This window comes from Mercenaria mercenaria, chromosome 17 (assembly GCF_021730395.1).
Source record: "Mercenaria mercenaria strain notata chromosome 17, MADL_Memer_1, whole genome shotgun sequence".
Taxonomy (NCBI): domain Eukaryota; kingdom Metazoa; phylum Mollusca; class Bivalvia; order Venerida; family Veneridae; genus Mercenaria; species Mercenaria mercenaria.
Genome location: NC_069377.1, coordinates 35,070,500 through 35,094,888, shown reverse-complemented (window position 1 = coordinate 35,094,888; position 24,389 = coordinate 35,070,500). Strand labels below are relative to the sequence as shown.

Below are 24,389 nucleotides of genomic sequence, written 5' to 3'. Positions count from 1 at the left end.
TTTTGCTTTTGGAAAATGACTTTAAACCCTTTTTCGCTTGAGGTAAAAATTTAAAAGCTTTTGATTTTTTAAAAAAGGAGTTTTAAAAAAAATAAAAACTTCTGCATTTATCTCCTGGGGCATTGACTTACTGGGGTCCCGGGAGAGAATACTTAGATTTAATTTGTAGAGACATTATACAGTTGCAAATTGTACAAAAAGTAGACAGTAAAAAAAATAATCATGTTTTAATATAAAATTGGGAAAAACAGACATTAATGTATATGTAACTTTAAATATAGATTAAATCTTTTAAAAAGTTTTTTTTGATTTTATTTCAGTAAATACTTTTTAAGAAATAAACAAAAATTTTAACAATACAAAAACTTTTGGGAAACAAAAAAACGACCAAAACCCAAAAAAATTCGGCCCTGTAAATTTCCCTTACAGCCCCTAGGAGCCCCTTCCCCAAAGGGAACCCCCCCTGCCCCCCCCCCCCCCCCCCCCCACACACACATTTGGAAAAAAAAATGTTTTGCCCCAAAAATCTCAGAAAAAAAGGGGGAAAGCCTTTTTTCAGGGGGATTCGGGATTTAATGGAAAAGAGTTGTATAGGGTTTCAAATTTTAAAGGGGCGTTTTTTTTTTTGGCTGCCCAAAATATTTTTGGGAAAATGGGGTTTAAGGTTTGGGAAGGGTGCCCATCCTCCTAATCCATCCACTTAAATTTTTGAAATCCCCCTACGCCATGTCCCCCTTCAACATTAGGTGACTGAATTACAAACCCAAATTTCCCTATATTTACCCCATGAATCTTCCAAAAATTACTTTTGTATTTTCATTTCAATAACATAAAAAAACAAAAAAAATGAAAATCTATATATTTTCAACAGGAAAAAAAACCCGGGTTTTTGGGAAAAATCCCATTTTTTTGGTGATTGAAGATAGAGAAAATCCGCTATGTTACATGAATACATTGATCACCTTTTCTGTTTTTTTCAATTAATTTTTAAAGGGTTTACTTGAAAATGTTAATAACAAAAAAAAAAAAGGACAAAAAAAATTAACTTTTTGGGGCTTTTCCCAAATTACCCTTTTGGATAAAAAATTTCGGGTGAAGCCCACATCATTTAAAAAAATTTGATTTTAGGGCAAAATCCCGGGCCCAATATGGTAATTTGTTTAAAAAGAAAATCCCATGCAATTTGTTGATAAAACTTCCCTTTTGGTAATCAAACCCCGAGCGAAGTCCTTGCATTTTGGTTTTTTTCGTTTTGGGGGGGGGGCCTTTTTATTTTTAAAAATCCCTCTAGCAAAATCCTATAAATAGGTTTTCAAATTGCTATTCCCGAAATTAAATTTCAGAGTGAAAATTCTTGCAATACGTTTTAAAGAAAATTTTTATTTTGAAAATTGAAAAAATCTAGCAAGTCCTCGCAATTTGGGGTATAGAAATGCCAGTTTTTGATTTGATTTCAGAGCGAATTTCTTGCAAAAATGGTTTTCAAATTTATATTTTGTAAATTTTAAAAAAAAAAAAAGGAAGTTTTTGTGCTTGATGTCTAATACTCAGCAAGCCTTTTTCCAAATTAAAATTTTTAGTGCAAAGTCCTGTAGTCTTCCCCACGTCTATTTACTGTCCTCTTTTAAAAGTGCCCCTTTGGGTTTTTTTGTTAGGGCCTATTCTCTTTTCCCCTTCTTTATCTTCACTTTCATGTTTACCTTTTTCCTTTCGTCAACGTCCTCGTACCTAATTTCCCCTTGGTGGTCTTGACTTTTCATCGCCAGCTCGTCACATTTTTCATTTCACTATTTAGTTATACTTGTGTTTACTTTCCCCATTCAAAAACAGACCCCGGGAACAATTTTTCTCCTCTCACTGTTGGGGTTTTTTCGCCCTGTTCTAAAACATTCGTCGTAAACACTTCTGTTATGTTTTTTCCCGCATTTCACCTCTTTAGAAATTAGTTTTATTCTCATTTTAAAATTAATCTCTGGGTGCCATCTCTTCCCCTTTTTTTTTTCTTTTTGTGTATTTGCATCAAGTTTGTAAGTTCTCTGTTTGGATAATTTTTTTAAACCGAACTTTTTTGGCCCCTGGTACTAACCTATCATGGGGGGCGCCAAAAAAGGAAGGGTTTTTCCATCAATGTTTTTTCCTTTTAAACTAATATGGGGGATATTTTACGTCCCTTAACCGGGGGCTGGGGTTTTTTGTTTGTTTTTTCTTAAGATTCAAGTTTCCCCCAAAACATTTAAAAACGTCCCCCCCCTTCATCCCCCCCCCCCCCCCCCCCCCCCCCCCGACGTCCTGGGCGGGTTTGTTTTCTCCTTTTTCAAAAAAAAAAATAGTTTTTCAAGATCTTTTGGTTTTGTTTTGTGTGATTATACGAGTTATGACGTCATGTCCCCCCCGGAATCAGATTCCTTCCTCGTTTCTTCTTTTCTTTAAGTTTAATAACCCTCTTTAAAAAAAATTTTTTATTTAAAAATTTTTTTGGGGGGGGCCCGGTTTTCCGGGGTTTGGGGTTAATTTTCGGTTTTTCTTTTGGGGTAGAGTTTATACAACTCTTCCGTTTTTGTGGTTTTTCCCCCTTTTTAAATGTTCAACCCTCGTTTTTTGGTTTTTTTTCCTTTTTATCATTTCCTTTGGGCTGGAAAACTGTATTTATTCTTTTTGTCAAAGGGGGTCAGGGTTTTTTCCCCGCGCATGCAGGCACTATTTTTACCATATGATTGTTTCCTTTTTTCCGGGGGGCTTTATTTTCCTGTTTTAAAAGTTTTTACTGGGCTGTCCCCTGCTAGTTTTGTTTTTTGGGGTACGGCCCCTCTTTTTACATATTTGGGCTTTTTGCTCCGATTTTTCAAGGGGGTATAGTTTCCTTGGGTTTTCCCGAAAATTTAAGGTTTTTTATTATTTCTTTCTGGGTTTTTCAAATTCAAGTATTTGTAAACCCTTTTGGGTTTTTATTATTTGGAAAAAAAGGGGGGGGAAAAATTATTAATTTGGGGGTTAATTTAAAAAAAGTTTTAAAACGGTAATTTTAACCAAAAACCGGTTTAACAAATGACATATACACACACCAAAACTCCCGTGATAATGACATAAAGAGGGAAAATGCCCGAAGTACGCTCCAATTAAAGCTACGGGACATGGATCTGAAGATGTTATTTTTATAGCCCCGTTCGGGGACCCTTACGGTAGCCCAAACAAGCCTTTTTTACAACATTTTGTAAACGAAACGCAGGGAAATTTAAAAAAAAACTATATTTTTGCCTGGGTTTTTTTTTTTTTTTACTTTTTTTTTGGCGCCCCATCGCGAAAACGCCCCGGGGTTTTGAGGGAAAACATTTTTTCATGGTTGGAAAGTGGGTTTACGTAAGGTTTCGAAAAAGCCGGTTTTAAACCGTTTTGGTGGGGAAATCGCCCCGTAAGCGAGATTTCCCAGGTTCGGCCCCCGGGCTGACTGCAAATTTTTCTCACCCCTTTTACTTCCAAAAGCTATTTTTTTATGGTTCAGCCCAAAGTTGCTGAAAAAAATTGGGCTATTGGTTCAAAAAAAAACAGGTTTGCGAAAATAAAAAACCCAAATTTCGGAATCCAAAAAAATACAGAATCGAAAATTTAATGGGTCATTCTCCAAACTTCGTTTTGAAGTCAAATACTTTATTTCAGATTGGGGCATAGGGGGGGTGGGTTTAACAAGTTTTAAAGCATTTGCAAAAATTTCCTTTTAGGGATATCTATTAAATATAAAAAGAATTTATCTTTTTTAAATTTTGGTTTCAATGTCGGGTTTTTTATGGGCCAAAAAAATTTAAGTAAGTTTTACGCTAGGGTTTTTTAAAATTAAAATTTTTAAATCCCCAAAAGAATTTAAAAATTTTTACCAATTTTATAGAGTAAAAACGGCAATAAACATTGAAAAAAAAAAAACCCCGGTTTAAACTTTTTCGTTCGAAACGTGAATTTTTTGCGCTAATTAAGGGTAGCAAGGGGTTTGTTTTCCCTATATTAATATGCCTTTTAAAGGGAAAGTTTAAAATTTTTTTGTTTTAAATTTTAAAATTTTCTGATACTTGTATTTGTTATTGGTCCCACGAATGTAATTAAAGTTCCTCAAAAATGGGGGGAAATAACCATCCTCGGTTCATAAAATAAAAATTTCCCCAACGCGTTCAGGGCAAGAGCGCCCCAATTAAAAAGAATAGTCTAACCCTCAGAGGTTTTTTTAAGGTTTCCCGGGGTTTTTTTTGGCCATTTTTTATTTTCCCAAAGCTTTCGGTTTTCAGTTTTCTCAGTCAAGTGTGACTTATTTGGGCTTGATATTCCTTTACAAAATCCGTAAAGTGGTTTTAAACCATTAAGAGCAATTTTATTAGGAAAAAAAAATTAAATGAATGAAAAAATTTGGTGATTCAAAGTAAATATATAACATTTTGAGGGAGGTGTCCAGGGAACTGGGCCATAAAAAAAAAAAAATTATAACTTAGGTTGTCCTGGGGGTCCAGGGGCTCAGAAATAGCATAATTGTAAAATAAAAAATTTCTATCATTTTTTTTAAGAGGTACAGCAATTTTTTGATTTATTTGAGTTTTTTTTTTAACTATTATTGCGTTTTTTTTTTTTACAAACCCCCCAAAAATTCTAAAATTTGAGTTGATTCCATCTGGGGGAAAGACTTTGAGGTGATTTTAAGTTGTTAAAAGAAATTTTTTTCGCCAAACGGGAATTAAGAAATTAAATATAACTTAAAAAACAAGGGTTATTTTTAAAAAGGGTGAACATACATCTGACAAAAATTTCAGAGTTTTTTGTGCTCAAAATTTTCATTTTTTTGAGTAAAATATTTCACACTCCATTTTAAAACAGTTATCAATTTTATCCTTTTTTTAAATTTTTAGTTTTCAAAAGTTTATGTGAAGATGAGGGTTTTTTAAACGGGAAACTTGAACCACAGTTTTACTGTTGAAAAGTAGACTCAAGGGGAAAATTTTAAAATTTCAAATCACGGGCAACCCCCGCCATTAAAAAAACCTTTCTTTCCGCAGCGTTTTTTTGTGGTGTGTGTGGGGTGTGGGGTGTGGGTTTTTTTTGGGTTTTTGAGGCAACACGATAGGGGAATGAAATAGGGTTTTTTCAAAGACAAGAACTAGAAGTTTTTGAAGATGGTTTTGGGAAAATTTCTACAGGCTGTTGCTTTGGGTTTTTTTTGAAAACTGGTGTCCCCAGGAAAATTTTCTGTTTTTTTTGGGCTCTAAAAAATAAATGAACGGACATTTTTTTTTTTTGACAAAGTATTTTATTGTTTTTTTTGTGTTAAATAATTTAAAAAAACAAACTTTCTTCCTTTTCTTGTTTATTATTTCCCTATAATATATTGACCCCCAAACCCATATTTTTTCCTTTTTTATCTTTTATTCATTTTTTTTTTGCATATTTAAAGAATATGTTTAAAAAAAAGCCACCAAAAGAAAGGGGAAATTTATTAAATTACCTCGGGTTTTTTTTTAAAAAATAAGCCCGGTTTCGTAAAGGCCCAAAAAAATTGGAAAAACCAAAAAAGATTTGTATTAGTTAAAGAACGATGTGCCAATTTTGATAAATTAAATCAGCTGTAACGTGTATCAAAAATTTCCCATAAATAGTATATAAAAGAAAAAAACCCCGCCGGGCCTTTTAAAACCCTTTTGTTAGGGAAAGACGTTTAGAAAACTTATGGTTTCAAGAAATGGTTGTTTCAATCTCTAATAGCTCATTATTCAAAAACAAGAAAATTTGTCAGATTCCCGTTTTACGGTAATTAAAATTTTTTTGAGAAGTTTGTCATTTTTTAATTTTTCCTTTTTTGCGAAGGTAATTTTTCCCGGGAGCAAAAAAGGGTATAAAAAAAGGGGGGAAAAACCAGCAGCCCAAAACAGGAAACACTGCTAAAAACTATATCCAAAAAATTTTTTCTATGAAACTTTTTTGGGTTTCCTTTTTCTGTTGACCGTCGCTTTTCCTTTTTTTCTTTAAATTTTTAACCACACCGTTTAATTTTTTTAAAAAAGTAATGAAATGTAAAAAACAGAGCTTCTATGTATATTTTTAACGGCCTTTTTTTCAAAAAGGAAAAAAATTTATATGAACGGTTACTTAAAATCCTTGCTTATAGCCCGTTGGTTTAAGAACGACGTTTTCGTTTTTGTTAGAGTTTTAAATTTAAAAAAATTTTAATTTATTACCAAAATAATTTTTGTAACCCAAAATAAAAAAAGTCCCATTTAAACACAGAAAAACATTCTTTTCAATTAGTTTTTTATTTTGAGATCTTTAAATTGGGTTTTATAAAGAAAATAAGTATTGTAAAAACGGGGATTAAACCACGTTTTCTCCTCCGAAATTTGAATAAAGGGAAATACTTGATAAAAATTAAAACTAGACTTTTCTTTGATCTATGGTTGAAAAAATAAAAATTTTTTTAACAAACCCCCTTTTTTGCACGTTTTTCCTTTTCCCCAAATTTTTTGCACAGACAATTACCAGAGCTACGCATTAACCAAATTTTGTTGGGAAAGTTACCACAAATGACTATTTGACTTGCATTTGTAAACCCCTAATTAAACCCCTTCGTCACAATCTAAACAAAAAAACAATCGGAGAAATTAACAAAAAAACAAGTCTATATTAAGTCTTTCCGAGGCGGAAAATATATCGCAATGTATCTGTATCTGGCATTTTCGCAATTGCCAGAGATTGGTTTTAAACGTTTAGGCTATGCGTAAGTGACCTTAATAATATATAAGGAGTCATGTTATATTTTGTCATACAAACCGTGGCTGTGGATGCAATGTATTGCTTGTATATTGTAAGACCGTCGGGACACCACGGGGAAAACTCGTGCTGACTATGCAACTTCATTTGACATACGTCACGTGACATATTTACACGATAAAAACTGCATTTTTTTTTCAAAATGGACACAATAGAGCAAAATACCCTCAGCACTTGACCAAAAAATAAGACAGTCTACTCACCATATGCATTTACCTTTTTACCATGCACGAAATCTGCAGTTTTTTTACATACCTTCGGTACAGTTAACGCCTTTGCTGTGGACACAGATGCACGTGCCATTAAAACGATCACAGTGTGTGGTTCCCGTGCATTCCTCGGAACAATTTCCTTCACAGTTTGGACCAAACAATCCAGGCGGGCATTCTGTAAAATATCAACATTTTATATCTTTCACAGTTGTTATCTCTTAGCACACAGTCGTTTATTGCTAAATAGTTCAAAATAACATTTATACTAAAGTTCTTTAAAGGTATACTACATATTAGCGTTAAAATAAAATTAACAAGTTTATGTGTAAAAGTAAAATATTAACAATTCTATGCATTAGGTTTAAAATAATAAACACTTTATACACGATGTGTAGGAGAATACATCTCAGAAGAAACTATAGGATAGTTTCTTTCGTATTTATGATAGCATGCTCACACTTATTGTGCCATACAAGTCCGCGTATTACTCAAAGCGTATCGTGTATTGGAAATTTGAATTTTTGGTTTTTATTTCATCGGTGACAATCATCTATAATTTTTTTAGCACACAGGTACTATGGTGTTATATTGGTATCTGAAAACAAAACTGAATATCTTTAAATGGGTAAATATCAAGTTGAACAATAAAAATGAATAAATATCACGTACAAATATTCATAGATATACCAGAATTGACCTGAATGATTAGAACAAACCTTGTTCACATGTACGATTTGTCCAACCAGCCAGACACACGCACTGGCCACTGGTACTACAAGACCCATTACTGTGACTAGTGTTACAGGGGCAGTCCATTTCACAGTTCAGTCCATAATAGCCATCGTCACATTCTGAAAAATAAAATCATTTATACCAAATGTTATGTAGCAGTGACATTTTTTTTACTTTCACAACATAGTCTATGTATAGGTATATATATTTTCAATAAAAATATTGCACTAATCGTTCTGTAGATAATTTAAGTTCACAATCTGACTAAACTACTCGATCTTCCTTTATGCATAGGAGATGATTTTAATCAGATTCATTAAGCTCAGTAGTTTTATGTTGCAACATGTTTAATATCACAACCACAGTCTCTTTGAGTTATGGTAGTATAAGTTACTTCCCTTCGTTTCTGATAAACCATCTACCTTTCATTTTAAGCATTCATTACCTTTACATATATCATATTATAACCCGACCTTAATTCAGATAAATTAGAATACGATAGGCAATGCCTAACAGGAAATAATGCTTTGATGGTACATGTTATTTGATATGTTTTGAGTACTGTCCTACAATGATTTAAAATGCTATAACAAGAAATGATTTTACGAAAAAAATAAAGTTGATCAAGATGTTTCATAGAGTCCAGAGCCGCTAAGCTGGCCTGTCCAAACCCTCCAAACCTAAAGCGTCTGTGACCACAACAGATGTGTACTTGTAATAAATTTCGTTACCTTCTGAACAGTTTGCTCCCTTCCGGCTGATACAAATGCACGTGTGGTTAAAAGGATCACAATACGTGGTACCCGTGCATATTTCAGAACATTTGTCATTGCAGTTTTTGCCATACCATCCATATGAACATTCTGTTAAAATGGGGGAAAATAAGGTTTTATACGACCATTTTATATAAAGCGATGTACAGTGGCGTGGGTACAATTTCTAACTATCTTCAGCTAAATAAATATATTACAGTCGGTACTGTCAATATTTAAAAGCTAAAGGTTGCAATATGGCTTGAAACAGTCTGAGAGCTTTGTTAAACAAAATAAACATTTTTCATTTTCAGTTTTCTCCACTCCAAAGTACTTTATTTTCAGTTTTTTACACATATGCGCTTTGTATTTTGGGACGTTGAAATGTCTTCAGTGATACTATGGAGCAAATAAAACTTTTAACCGCTGGTCCCGTTCCGTTTGATATTTTGCCTCAAAATCCTTCAATAGTATCATTAAGGATAGCTCAATGCACTGAATATAGATAAATATCAGTTTAACAGAGCAGATACATTTTCTTGTCATTCTAATGTTAGTTATTTTTGGTACATGAACTTTGCTGTCCATTGCAATGGAAAGAAGTTTGTACTAGACTTTCAGGTTGGTTACCAATAACTCTATTCTGGTCTGATAAGATTCCCCTCTCGCGATCTGATAATTAAGTCGTACATATCACGTGTGCAAACTCTTTTACCTTAAATGACATACATTCCTATATCTCGCATTGAAACTTAATGACAGTTTTGAAAAATATGGGTAATCAGGATGGTCTACAATGTCAGTGACTGTTTGCTATAGACTTCTGAACATTAAACAAACAAGAGCTGTCAGTTGACAGCGCGCTCGACTATTCTCAGTGCTTGATAGTATAATATAAACTATGAGTAAAACTTTAACATTACAGTAAGCATATTCTAAGTCGAAAAGGGGCCATAATTCAGTCAAAATGCTTGATAGAGTTGCATCCTCCTTTTTACAGACTGGGGTCATGATGGTAAACAAGTACGCAAAATATGAAAGCAATATCTCAATGGACTTTGAAAATATTTGGGGTGGTACGCAAACTTTAACATTACAATAAGCATATTCTAAGTCGAAAAGGGGCCATAATTCAGTCAAAATGCTTAATAGAGTTACCTCCTCCTTTTTACAGACTGGGGTCATGATGGTAAATAAGTATGCAAAATATAAAAGCAATATCTCAATGGACTTTGAAAATATTTGGGGTGGTACGCAAACTTTAACATTTGTAAATGATGTAATGAAAACAGGAAGACACATGATGAGTGAGTCATCTAGGAGTTTCCATTGAAGAAATAAAACATATCGTTGATAATTGTTAGCTCGTGGCCGTGAGATAATTAACTTGCGGCCATTAGTTAGTATCTGATTTCCACGAGTTACTGCCGTGACCACGAGATAAAAGAAAAAACGCACACTTTTCCACTCGAAGCTCCCGTACTCAAAGTAGCAAAGAATATTCAATACCGTCACTACAGTTTCCCATGTAACCATCCAGACAGTGACATTCACCGGTGACTTTATCACATGATTCCGCATGGTCCATTTTACACGTGCAGTTCTCGTTACAGTCAATACCAAAAGTAAAACCGTCGCATTCTGAAAAACGACAAATGCAGCATATGGGCTTTATTACAAAAACACTTTGAATATTAGTTAGCTTACATCAGAATGTAAAAAAAAATATGATTTCACGTCACTCAGCATGCACACTAATTGGGAATAATATAATATAGTCTTTTTATTTGTAAAGTAAAAGAAAAATTTCAAAATATTGTTATACCCTGAGAACAATTGTTTCCTTTCCAGCCAGGTTTGCACGTGCAGTTTCCAGTCACATGATCACATGTTTCGTTTTCATTACACGTGCACGTTTCTTTGCAGTATAGCCCATATGTCTCACTGGTGCATTCTGTGAATGTAGAATAAATATACCTTAACTCAGTGTTTTAATATAGCAGCTGCAATGATGGCTAAATGAAAAAAAAATGCATTCCTTAAAAAACTTTTAACAGTGTTACTTCCCCTTATCAGTAAAGTGACGAGTCGCTTCAAAATATATTGGTTGATAACTCCAATTATTGACCGGACAGCCATTCGTTAAGTGTTTTATTACATGATATCAGATATAATTTCCAGTATTCTTTCTCAATCAAGCATACCTTTATCACACATATCACCTTCCCATCCGGGTGATGTACAATTGCACGTGCCATTTCTTTTATCACATGTGCTGTTGTTCTCACATGCGCACTCGTTTGTACAGTTACTTCCAAAGAAGCCCTCTTCACATTCTGCGTAAGAAATCAGAAAATATCCATGAGATTAACGGCCTTGATATCAAATAAATAAAGTACTCCAAATAATTCGATAACATAGTGTTAAACGTCCTTTTAACAGTGACTTATAGTATCGCAAACACGGGGAAAATTGCTCGATTCTGGTAACATTTTTACTTATGATTTGGCAAATCGTAATGAAACAAAAAGCGTCGATTACAGAGAAATAGATGCTTTCCTCGCCACAAAGCGTCTGCTAGAATGTCTTAACACTTCGCCCAATTCTTTAATTTACATGGATCAATTGTATAACGTACACACTGAAGTGTTTGCAGACAGTATTCACATTATTATTAAGTGTGGCCGAGGACAGCTCTCATTTTTTCTGTCTTCGACGCTTTTTATTCTTTCAAAATCCAACAGGTAAGAAGGTGATTAGAAACCATTTGGCATAAATCGAGCGATTTTCTTCATGTGTAAGAAAACCGAAAAGTCACGTGGGTTGACCATCCTGTTCAAGTCACATATCAGATACAGATTTATACCGTTCTTTTCAGTGTATCAACATATAAAATTAAGTTCGATTATAAACAAAATTATTAAAGGTAGATGTAGAACGTACCGTCCGTACAATTTTTTCCTGTGAAACCTGCAGGACACAGGCACGAGCCAGAGTTAATATCACAAAACAGTTCTTGGTTAGAACACAGGCAATCCTTTGTGCAATCTGCGCCATATTTTCCCTTTTCACAGCCTAAAATTTAGAAATTAGATAACTTAAATATACGTACTCTGTTTGACTTTTGAAGCCATAACACAGTCAATCAGAAAATAATAACCATGTATGTTTATATTATACACTTATTGAACGGCTTTAAAACTGTTGCTAGTGGTCCGAAGGAGTATTGACCAGAAAGCCATTCAATAAGTGTTTTATTACATGACATTAAAATGTAATTGCTCATTTTTCCCTTCAAGTTGTGACTTTAGCCCAACAACTTGAAATTTAATGTTGAATTAACCTTTAGCCTGCTGGCGACAAGTGATTCTGACTTTACGACCAGTGCAGACCATGATCAGCTATTCGGGCCAAGACACAACTTCACTATACTTAACAAGATGGTCATGATAACCCTATAACGCTCACCTGTTAAACTTGGCTTTGGAATCACCAAGATAAACATTCTGACCAAGTTTCACGAAGACAGGGTCATAAATATGGCCTCTACGGTGTTAACAAGCCTTTCCATTGATTTGACTGGGTGACCTAGTTTTTGACCCCACATGACCCAGTTTTAAAAGTTGTATAGGAATCATCGAGATAAACATTTTGACCAAGTTTCATGAAGATATGGTCTTAAATGTGGCATCCAGGGTGTTAACAAGCTTTTTCTTTTGATTTGACCTGGTGACCTAGTTTTTGACCCCACATGACCAAGTTTCGAACTTGGCCTAGAGATCATCAAGATAAACATTCTGTGCAAGTTTGTATCAAATCAAGGCATAAATGAATGAAACCTCTATATGGCTGAAAGGACCAATATAGAAAATTTTGTCCTTTCAGGGGCAGTAACTCTAGAACCCATGACCAAATCTAGCCGGTGACTTAAGTTGTGTGTAAGTGTGGTTAAACTTGAATGTAAAATGTCACTTCTATCGTGTTCACAAGGTAAAATTAACAAATTTTGACTCTTTCAGGGGCCGTAACTCCAAAACTTATATTTGGATCTACCGGATTCATCATAGAATAAAAGATCTATTGTTGTTAAAGATTTATTGCAAGTTTGCATCAAATCAAGCCATAAATGAAGTCTCTATATGGCTGCATAAGCAAAAACAGCAAATTTTGGCCCTTTAATGGGCCATAACCCTTGAACACATAATGGGATCTGGCCAGTGTTCGAAATGAAACGAGATATCATGACAGTACAATTTGTGTGCAAGTTTGATTAAAATCAAATGCAAAATGTGGTCTCTATCGTGTTCACAAGCCAAAAATAGCAAATTTTGGCCCTTTAAGGGGCCATCACTCTTGAACCTATAGTAAAATCTGGCCAGTTTTTTAAATGAATCGAGATATTATGGCAATACAAGTTGTGTGCAAGTTTGATTAAAATCAATTGCAAAATGTGGTCTCTATCGTGTTCACAAGCTAAAAACAGCAAGTTTTGGCCCTTTAAGGGGCCATAACTCTTGAACCCATGATGAAAATCTGGCCAGTTTTCAAAACAAACCGAGTTATTATGCCAATACAAGTTGTGTGCAAGTTTGATTAAAATCAATTGCAAAATATGGTCTCTGTCGTGTTTCCAAGCCAAAAATAGCAAATTTTGGCCCTTTAAGGGGCCATAACTCTAGAACTAGAACCCATAATGGGATCTGGTCTGTTTTCAAAAGGTACCGCCTCGATAGCCTAGTGGTAGAGCGTCCGCTTCGAGTGCGGGAGGTCGTGGGTTCGATCCCCGGCCGCGTCATACCAAAGACGTAAAAAATGGTACCAGTAGCTCCCTTGCTTGGCGCTCAGCATTAAAAAAAGGGAAACTGGCCTCTTCTCTTATACCCTCATGGCGATGGATTCCATCAGGAATGAGGTGTCGAGAGTGATTAATATAAGTTGTAGAACTTCCTTCACAATCGACCTAAAATAAATTATGTATAAACTAAAAGGAACCGAGATATTATGCCAATAGAAGTTTTGTGCAAGTTTGATTGAAATTGATTGTAAAATATGGTCTCTATTGTGTTCACAAGCCAAATTAGCAAATTTTGGCCCTTTAAGGGACCATAACTCTAGAACCCATGATGGGATCTGGCCAGTTTTCAAAAGGAGCCGAGATATTATGCCAATACAGGTTGTGTGCAAGTTTAATTATAACTGATTGCAAAATGTGGTCTCTATCATGTTCACAAGAAATTGTGGACAGACGACGACGGACGGACAGACGGACGGACGAAGGGTGATCACAAAAGCTCACCTTATCACTATATGACAGGGTGAGCTAAAAACGGATGCCTTCGGAGATTAGTCAGTGTTACCAATGGAACTAATGTCGGCACAATGGTCTAAACTTACACCATTGATTAACGGTTTATTGGCAGTACATAGCTTGCCGCTTGACAGATTCGAAATACAATGTACCGATTCATTAGCCTGTTTCCCTGAAATTTTTCTGTTGTTGTTGGATTTAACATTGCACCGACACATGATATGTCATATGGCGACTTTCCAGCTTTAATGGTGGAAGAAGACCCCAGGTGCCCCTTCGTGCATTATTTCATCACCAGCGGACACCTGAGTAGAACCACCGACCTTCCGTAAGCCAGCTGGATGGCTTCCTCACATGAAGAATTCAAAGCCCCGAGTGAGGCTCGAACCCACATCGATGAGGGGCAAGTGATTTGAAGACAGCAACCTTTTGAGCCTCTAAAATAGCACAAGCGTACCTTAACTGATGGCTAAACAATACCTATGTTCGGAGCATGTCGATATAGAAACAACCTGCTGGAGTTACTTCCACCGTTGACATCAATCTAGCTAATCTACATAATCATACAAGTTAAAGCATAGCAAAAGTTCCTTCTAGGGCACATCTGTATAAATATATAATGATCATCTTGTAAAATTTTGGTTGCAATGTCTGTCAATGTCTGTTTCAAATATTGGTCATCAGTGTGTGGAACCCCAGGATTGGACACAAGGACAAGATGATTCTACCTTATTGACATTCCGTAACCTTCCCCCCCCCCCCTCACCACCACCGTTTAAGCGCCCCCAGGGGCGTTACATTTTGCACCAAGAGTGCGTTTATATGTGTACCAAAATTAAAAAAAAAATCTAAAATGTTAAAATAGAACTACTATAGTTTGTTGTTTTCTACTGCCTAAAATGTCAAGTCCGCTATTTCCAAAGTATTTACGCTAACATAAATTGTTAAATCCAACAACAAAGTAAATCCGTTACCACTTTCAGTTGACTAAATACGGCAGTTAAGAAACACTGGCTATACACATTGACCCGGTCAGTCATATAGTATACCATTTGATGCGTGAATTTATTGCACACAATTAGAGGGTCGCAGTGGGGTTTGTTTTCACATATTGACCATGCATTCGAAGGTAACGACGTTTTTTTTTTAGTATGTTAACCTTTGTGACAAATAAGATGTTTGGCATGTTTCAACAAAGCCACTTTTCCATCCCCGGGGTTTATTTGTTTGTAATCCGCGGAGCGCGTTCAGTCAGAGAGTTGCCTCAATTAGGAAAGAATAATTTTAACATCAGAGGTTATTTCTAAGGTCATGGAGTTTGACTGGCCAGCTTGTAATGACAACAACTTTCGAGGTCAGTTGCTCATTCAAGTGTGACTTACCAATTCTAAGTGTTTCTTCTCAAGAGAATGAACGATAAGATTATGATTTCTGTCATTAAAAAGTGAAATCATTATGTTTTACTCATTGCAAGTTTTGAAAGGTGACCTCTGGGGCAGCCATTTTAAATAACATCATATGTCGCGTTGGTAAAATTATTCATATCATACTTTGGTACAATTGATAAATTATACAACTGGCGAAAATATGTTTCCAATAGTATGGTGGCATATTTCTGCCACGAGATAGCTAGGTAGCTATCGCGATAATTTGTAAACTTTCCAGGAAATGTATGCTTTTTATCTGAAAACATTTCAGCAATATTTTCTAGATATTTTTATTTATTTCCTGATGTTTTAGCGCAAAATTTCGCGTTAATGCTTGCAACTGCCAAGAGATGCTCGGTAACTATCACGATAATATTTTAAACTTTCAAGCAAAGTTGTGCATTTTTCTGAAAACATTATCACAATAATAAATTATTATTTTCTCGATATGCTTTTTTTCCAGGAAACGTTAGCTATTGCGATAAACTTTTCAGAAAAGTTCGAAAGAAAAGTTCGAAATTTCAAGATAATTTCTGAAAGTATCGAGAAAACTTATTTAGCTAATAAATGGCAGTTGTGGGCACTAACACAAAAGGTATCGAGAAAATAATGTAAATAATCGCAATAATATTTCCAGGAAACCTTCCACTATTGAGAAAATCTTTTCAGAAAACTTCGCTTTATCAAGATAACTTTTTTTGAAGTATCGCGATAGCTATACCTAGCTATCTCGTGGCAGAAATATGTCATCATACGATAGTAAAAAATAGATCTTTAAGAACATAGACTGAAATCTCCAAAAATCTCATGAGTATGGAAGCCCTGGAGGGACAACTGCTTTCCGTACTTCCCACTTCTGACTTCTAACTTTTGCACTTCTCACTTCCAACTTCTTTACTTCCTACTTCTAACTTCCAGACTTCTGACTTCTAACTTCCGCACTTCTGACTTCCAACTTCCTGACTTTCGACTTCTGATTTCCAACTTCCACACTTCTTACTTCTTGACTTCTTACTTCCTTCTAACTTTTGCACCTTTGACTTCTTACTTCCGCACTTCTGACTTCGGGACTTCCACACTTCTTACTTCCGACTTCCAAAGAGGGAAAGTTGGAAGTCAGAAGTGCGGAAGTTGGAAGTCAGGAAGTTAGAAGTCAGAAGTGCGGAAGTTAGAAGAGGGAAGTAAGAAGTCAGAAGTAAGAAGTGTGGAAGTTGGAAATCAGAAGTCGAACATCAGGAAGTTAGAAGTCAGAAGTGCGGAAGTTAGAAGTCAGAAGTGCGGAAGTTAAAAGAGGGAAGCAAGAAGTCAAAAAGTCGGAAGTAAGAAGTGTGGAAGTTGGAAATCAGAAGTCGAAAGTAAGGAAGTTGGAAGTTAGAAGTCGGAAGTAAGAACTCAAGAAGTCGGAAGTAAGAAGTGTGGAAGTTGGAAATAAGAAGTCGAAAGTCAGGAAGTCAGAAGTGTGGGAGTTAGAAGTCAGAAGTGCGGAAGTTAGAAGTAGGAAGTCAAGAAGTTGGAAGTGAGAAGTGCAAACGTTAGAAGTCAGAAGTGGAAAGTACGGAAATCAATTGTCCCTCTAGGGCTTCCATACATGAGAGCTAAATGAAGTCTCGTTTATTGATAAAACCATTTTCTTTGCCCGTTACTTAAAAAACGCCATGGATTTTAATGTTGTGATAGCAGTGATACGAGATACAGCCAGTTTCGATAGCTACCAGACGTATCTAATCATTACCTTACTTGGGCGACGATCGAACTAGTCCATAGCTGCTCCGATGATTTCGAGGAGCTGCGAAATGCCGAATTCGAGAATTTTTAAAAAGGTTAGAAAATATAATTGAGAATAAAAACAGCGGTCTTCCAATTGTCAATTTATCTAAAAGTACATCGGCGACTGATATGTACACAGAATCTTGTCATTGCACCATTTACTCTAGCTATATGCAAAATTTTCCCAGGCCCACCCCGGACCCCGTTGATGGAATGGGGATACCCCCTCCCAAACCCACCCCCTCTGCCGCCTCAATGCTCAGATCGTCCCTACGCCCCTGTGATACTGTGAAGCCAGCTTTAAAAAATTCCTAAATGAAAAAGCTGAAAATTCTTCATACATGTTATATTGAAAATCTACTGTAACAATGAATAATTGAGATCTTTAGTATTGTGTTACCTTTGGAGCAATTTTGACCATCTTTAATGTATCCATGGCAACATTCGAGAGTATAACCCTTCTTATAGACTAGACAATAAACTGTCCTCGTAACATCTTTTTGTCTGAAATAAAATGATTATATTAATAAAGAAAAAAACTACGGTGTATATATGAAGCATTTGGTATAAAGTTTTAATGCAATTTTGGTAATCAAAATAATCTAGGATAGAACCTAGATCCCACAAAGGACAATTTACGTCCTTCATCCAGAAGACAAAAACGTCAAACACGCGCCAAAAAAAACAACAACAAAAAAAACAAAAATGGTTAATGATAAATCTCGTGGGATTATAATACCTTTCTTTCTAAAGACTTTATATAGTAACAGATAAGTTAGTGCGTGAAATCATTCCCAATAGTGTCATAAGATCAGCTTTTTTATTCACGAGTAAACATTTAAACAAAAACTGAAACAAAGACCTATACAATCTATTAAATCAAACAATTTGTGGCTGCTTATCCTACAGGGAACCCCGATCATGTTCTTCGGCAGAACGTGTTCCTTAAGAACAAGTGTTCTTAAGGTACTTTCCACGAATTCCAGTCTTTCAGAATGATAAGGATCAACTGCTTAACCGGAAGTTAAAATGTTTTGAAGACTGGCATACGGTTGGCATACGCACATATACAGTAACTATAACCGAAAAACGAACGGAGCATCATGTAGACGATCATATCATAGAAAATATAATGTTTTTCACTTGTGTAGCTTTTCATAAAAATCTACGACCTACGGCGTTTTCACTACGAAAACAAATGTCTTTCTAATAAACTACCATTGTTAAAACGTGATTATTGTCCTTTCAGATCAGCATTACACTTCCCTTTTTTGTTGTTGTCAAAAAGGGTTAATTAAAATTAAATGGTCAATTTCAACAAATCAGTCATTCATATTTTTCTTCATAAATGTGCATCGGTTGCGCATATATACATAGAATACAGTTGAAACTCGGTATCTCTATTCAATCGGGCGTATTTCTTCGACATAAACCGAAATTCGACTTAAAATAATAATTTATAATCGTGTTATCGGGCCAAGACTTTAAAATGTCTTCGAGATAGCTGGAATTGTGAGATAGGCGATAACGAGATATCGAACTGTCGCAAAACTGGTGCAAATAGATAACAATTATACCGAACCTGTATTTTGTCTTGCATTTGTCGCTATCAAAGATTCCCCAGAAAAATCTTTCAAACCCATTGCAGTTGCCTGGAATGGCTGTAAATGTTGTTGTATTCTTTATACATGATTCGTTCACACGTATGCTAGAAAACGGAAACATTAAATCTGTGTTACACGTGTACGTATTTTGATATAGTAAATATGTGATACATACAACAGCTGTTTTCAAATTGATGTTTTATTCTGTTTACTCTGTTTATGTTGGCCAACCCATGTGACTTGTGGATACCGTACACACGGACAAAACTCTTGATTCAGGTAACATTTTGCCTATATTTTCCTTATTACTTGACGAAATTTCATGAAACAGTGTGGAAGACAGCAAAATGGGTGCTTTCCTCCACACAAATCATCTACCATCAGTTCTCAGTACTTTTCTCAAACACATCAAGCAGTTGAGATGTTTGAGAATAGTACTGAAAACTGATTGCAGACGTTTTGTGCGGAGGAAAGCAGTCATTTTTCTGTTTGAGAATAGTACTGAAAACCGATTGCAGACGTTTTGTGCGGAGGAAAGCTGTCATTTTTTTGTCTTCGACTCTCTTTATCTTATGAGAATCCGTCAAGTAACAATAAACACATAGGCAAAGTCCAACCTGAATCGGGACATTTTCTCCGTGTGTACGACATCCGAAAGTCACGTGAGCTGGCCAGCCTGTAAGTCGCCACTGGTAACTCATATGGAACGGCGACTTCTCCAGAAGAATGTTAGCGTGAGTGGGAGAATAGTGCAAAATACAAAAGACGCTTCAATTCCAGAAGCTTCCCTGGTTCTTAATCGTGTCAGATGTAATGTACAAGGGACTCTACTCTTATGCTAATGTTAGTAAATTTAAGTTGGAGGAGCGGGGCTCGAACGCAGTTTTATTCTTTTTTCCACAGAGAAGTATAAGGCGAAAAGCGGCACAAGAATGAAGCCGCTAGCGGCTATGACAATAATCTACGTCGGGCATAAAACCCATGACTTATAGAATGCTACCACTTCAGTTTTGTTTCTAATTATATACATATTACAGCTGTTTTTGGTTAAAAAGTGGTGTGACTATAAATATGCAAACGGAACATTCTGATTTATATCATACATTTGTTGTTTATTGGACGAATTGTATTTTTAAAGAAAAATTTCCCTGTGTACCTACTCGCCCTTGAATGCTATGGGTCACGGGAGGGGAAAAATAAATGTTTATGGCTGATTTTACTTATATGGTCGAAACAGTAAAAAGGTTAAAGGCGACCAGTCCCATTTAAGCAACATTTTATAACATTTTTCCTGTTTGGGATTAATTTAAAGAACAAACCTGAAAAATTTAGTTTTTAAACTGTATATCTATCTTCCGAATTCGATTATTTCAAATCTATCCTGGCTGCGCAACCAAGATAGACTGACGGAATGTAATAAAAAATTTCAAACTTACATTGCTAATGAATTTCAGCTAAACATATAGTTGTTAATGTCAATCTTTAACAAATATAGTAATAATATATCTATTAGGTCTTATTTTTATATCGTTCTACAGGCAAAGTATGTTTAACAAATTATATTTATGCTAAGATAACCCTATCTTGGTAGGGCAACCAGGATAGGGAAATATAATTTTAAAAACACCACCAGTGAAAATCTAACTTGTATTTAGCACTTAAGTGAACATATAAGTGTTAATGATTATATGTTAAATTTTCGAACAAATCTTATTAACAACCTTTAATCATTACAGATCATTTTTATGATATGAGCAAAATGTAACAGGCAATACAATAATAATAACAATAATGATAATAATAATAATAATAATAATGATGATGATGATGGTGATGATGATGGTGATAGTAATGACATAATTTAAAGTGGATCATTAGGCTTTAAGCAAGCTGCTCAAACACTAAACCTATAATACAGATTATGAAATGAAAAATGTTAAAGAAAACAATATACGTATATTTAGGGTTTTCAGAAGTCCGTGTACGTCAAACTTTGTACGGTCTAAATAAATACCGACCATTCAGATCGTATACATTTTTGATTCTTTTCTTTCAGTATGATAATTATATAGTCATTTAATGAAAAGACTGATATGCATACAACTTACTAATTACGTCTCATATAGTGTGTCTGATTGCCGTCGCAACTTTCTTGACCAGCGGACAGTTTAGAGCAGAGCAACGTCACCAACGTCAAAAACATATACAAGATATGCCTGCAATAAAATAAAATAATGCAGACATTGTAAGTATTTCAATGAATAACTCCGTTTCGTGACAATACTTTAGAGTCCGTTTTCATCCATTTTGGAAGTTAAAGGAATGGCAAGATTCAAGTTGCCATTAACTGTTTAAAGCAGCTGTACCAGTGAAATTTTGCAGTGCTATCAATGACTTTGGAATGAGTATTCGTGTTATTAATAAGTTTCATTACTATCTGTGCTAATTCTAGAATGACAGAGAAAAAAGAAAATTAAGCATTTTAACGTGCTGATGAATTCGGGCCCTGGTTATCTCAAAAGCAGTACTGGTCAACAACAGTGTGTGATTATGTCAACAGTTTGTACCCCGAAATGGCAGTTGCAAATATATTAGTGAAGGTATTCAAACAAACAATTTAATTGGAAATAACCAAAATCATCGTGTATAAAGAACCATGGTTAGGCATTTTCACTTTTGCTTAAACTGAGTCATAAAACACCAATATAAAAAGATTGTTGTGTGAATACTCAGTTTTAATCTTAGAACCAGTTAGCTGGATGCACTTCTTAGGTTTTGCCTAACCTAATATAAGGTTTGGTAGTCAGTGCCGTTATCAGCAGTCATGTAGTTATAAAGGTGCGTTCCATCAGAATCTTGTTTTTGTTAGTCTTCTGTAAGATGTATAGAAAATACCCATGTTATAGTTACGCAACAGAAATCAACAAAAGCAGATAAGGAATTAAGCCGGTGTGAGGGGCGTCGCACATTTCACAGAATCTGCTTTTTGTTTGCTTCAAAACTGTACTTCCAAAAGATCTCCTGAAAGATGATCGCTCAAAAAAATAATCACTTTAAATTTTATTTGATTTTTTGTTGTTGTTGGATTTAACGTCACACTAACACACTTACAAAAGTATGACGACTTTCGAGCTTTTGACGGTGCAGAGAGACTCAGTGTGACCCTCCGTGCGCCAGTGGGTAGCGGCCTTCTGTAAGATAGGTGGATAGCTTCCCCAGATGATTTTTTCTTAAATCAAATGCACGTTACTATATCTTTCATTATAGTGTTTTTTCATGTTTGATGTTCATTTAGACATGCTCCTTTATGTATTAAAACGTACGTGTATCTATATCAGGTGACCATTTCTTTGACTGCGGTTTTCCGGTTTCCACTCCCACAGTAGCTTGTAAAATGCAGCATCTGTTGCTTTAAATTAATACTTCCGTGATGATAGATAAAATCATGATGTTAAGGTTACTTATTTGTATGCGTACTTCCTAGTAATTCATAAGGTTTCTAGTTAAATTATTGTATTTGACACAGATAAACCTGAAAAGAACAAACAAAAGTATCATACACTTACCGAATGGTTGTCGGTCAGTAGTCAAAACTATTGCCCGAGGCTCGTAGGACCGAGGACTAATACTAGTTTCCATTTTCACCGGCAAGCCAATCGGTAAGTATGACGTCAGAAATAAATTATCATATTATTTAGCCCAGCGAAATTTGGTGTTGAACTGTTGACCGGTCAATAGCACAAACTATGGATCGGCGATTTATTTAAGGAGTCATGTCTAAAGATAGAATAGGAATCTTCAAACATCAACATTCCTTTGGCTCCTTTTAACACAGATAATACTCGGACTGGGCTCCTCAATCATCAAAACAGGAAGTCCACCAACTGAAAACCAAGAAAACACTTACCCAGAGCACTTCATGTCTTTAAATCCCCTTAATCCAGCTTAGGTGCAGTTATGTTGTGTCCAACACTAATATAAGGATATACCCTCTATAAATTAGAATAACGTCAGATGTGTTCTTTTATGGATATTTGACACAGTGAAAATGTATACATTGTAAGATATCGGATGTTTATTTCTTCCGGGATCTTTAAATATTATGAGATCACGGTGTTAAACGAATGTGTTTAGCAACTTGTTTGAAGTAGTATTAGGCATGCGATTGCATTTACAGGTTTAAATAGTCTCGTATTTCTTTCGATAATTCACAAAGGTCCAGCAATATATCAACGTTTAATCTGCACGAGTTTGAAGCAGTAAATTCCCCCTTTTACATGATTGCGATCTTCGAAGTTTACATAACATGTGCTGCTTTTCTACTAAAAGTCTCCTACGCATGGCATTGTAACTCCAACGTAACGCTAAAAATCTCAGGACTACGCATGGCATTGTAACTCCAAGGTAACACTAAAAATATCCTACGCATGGTATTGTAACTCCTACGTGACACTAAAAGTGTCCTACGCATGGCATTGTAACTTCTACGATACACTAAAAAATCTACTACGCATGGCATTGTAACTCCTACGTTACACTAAGTCTCCTACGCATTGCATTGTAACTCCTACGTAACACTAAAAAATCTCCTAGGCATGACATTGTAACTCCAACGTAACACTAAAAACTCTCTTACGCATGGCATTGCAACTCCTACGTAACACTTAAAGTGCCCTACGCATGGCATTGTAACTTCTACGTAAAACTAAAATATCTCCTAGGCACGGCATTGGAACTAAAAAATCTCCTACGCATGGCATTGTAACTTCTACGAAGTACATATGAACTTCAACGCATGATTAAAAACTTCTACGTATGACATAGTAACGTCTATGTAGCAAGTACTTTCAAACTCCCACGCATACAATAATAACTCTTGCACAGCAACTCATTATTTAGTAAGTATCATGTAGGAGTGTGTAAATCGCACTTCGGTGTTACAATGTCATACGTAGGTGTTACTATGTCATACTTTGAATTTACTAGGTTGTACTTCGCACGTTAGAGTTAGTAAGATATAAGTAGTAGTCATTGTGACATGCGTTGTAATTAGTCAAAGAAGCGCCACGGAATAACTGTATTCTGTTGTATTTCCGTGATGGTTTGTAGAAATCTAAATAACTAGTCAAAATATTATGCGGAAGAAAATGCATTTAACCATGTTAACGTTTAAATATTTATCTTAACAAAGTATATGAAGTACCACACTAGCTTCTACCGGGTAAGATAGTTATTTAACTATATTGAAAAAAGATTGACTGAATAAGTTTGCAGGTGATGTTGTTAAACACATTTATTCAGATGGGTGCCTGGTTGTCAAAATGATTTTCACGAAGTTCGTGTGGAAGGAAAAAGTAGGTCACTAGGTCGCGGTGGGTCTTTAAAGATATCCAATGTCCTAGCTTCTTCCGCTAAAATATTGTATCATTAGATATTTTCTTCAAATGTACAAAACCCTCATCAAACGTATTTTACTTTACTAAATATTTCAATTAATTGTGTATGAAGAGCTTAATTTTAGAACTAAATTTCGCGCAGTAACACTCGTTTAATAGAAGAACTTCCATTTTTTAACCAGTAGTAAAGAAGTATTCTGTTTTCTATACATATATTAGTTTTGTATTATTTTATACCTCATCTGCAGTGCTGTTACTACACATAAACATGTTAATTGTATGCTTACTTAAACTTTTTGTAGAAACTGTTCAAATTTTCAAATATGAAATTTGGGTCTGGTACACCCTTGAGGGATACGTAGTGGATACTAAGTCCTGCGTAGGAATGAGTATTTT

The 24,389-nt window shown here is 35.2% G+C and overlaps 1 protein-coding gene across 1 annotated transcript; it reads right to left on the bottom strand.

Annotated features, from left to right (window-relative positions):
• Nucleotides 1–6,581: 6,581 nt before the first annotated feature.
• LOC128549975 (cell death abnormality protein 1-like) lies at nt 6,582–22,716 on the bottom strand. The gene is made up of 12 exons (XM_053527780.1): nt 22,505–22,716; nt 20,706–20,813; nt 18,576–18,701; nt 17,394–17,497; nt 11,435–11,566; nt 10,696–10,827; nt 10,317–10,445; nt 10,001–10,132; nt 8,471–8,602; nt 7,724–7,858; nt 7,051–7,182; nt 6,582–6,601 (listed from the first exon to the last, which is right to left on the bottom strand). Exons 1-12 carry the CDS (start codon nt 22,516–22,518, stop codon nt 6,582–6,584), a joined length of 1,296 nt encoding a protein of 431 aa, XP_053383755.1. The 5' UTR covers nt 22,519–22,716.
• Between the last annotated feature and the right edge of the window lie 1,673 nt (nt 22,717–24,389).

Excerpts from the sequence above, each read along its gene's own strand:
- LOC128549975 (XM_053527780.1), bottom strand. Across the intron at positions 10,828-11,434 it reads AGGAAAAAATTGTACGGACG|AATGTGAAGAGGGCTTCTTT; the intron begins GTACGTTCTACA and ends TTTCTTACGCAG. Across the intron at positions 7,183-7,723 it reads AAATCGTACATGTGAACAAG|AATGCCCGCCTGGATTGTTT; the intron begins GTTTGTTCTAAT and ends GATATTTTACAG.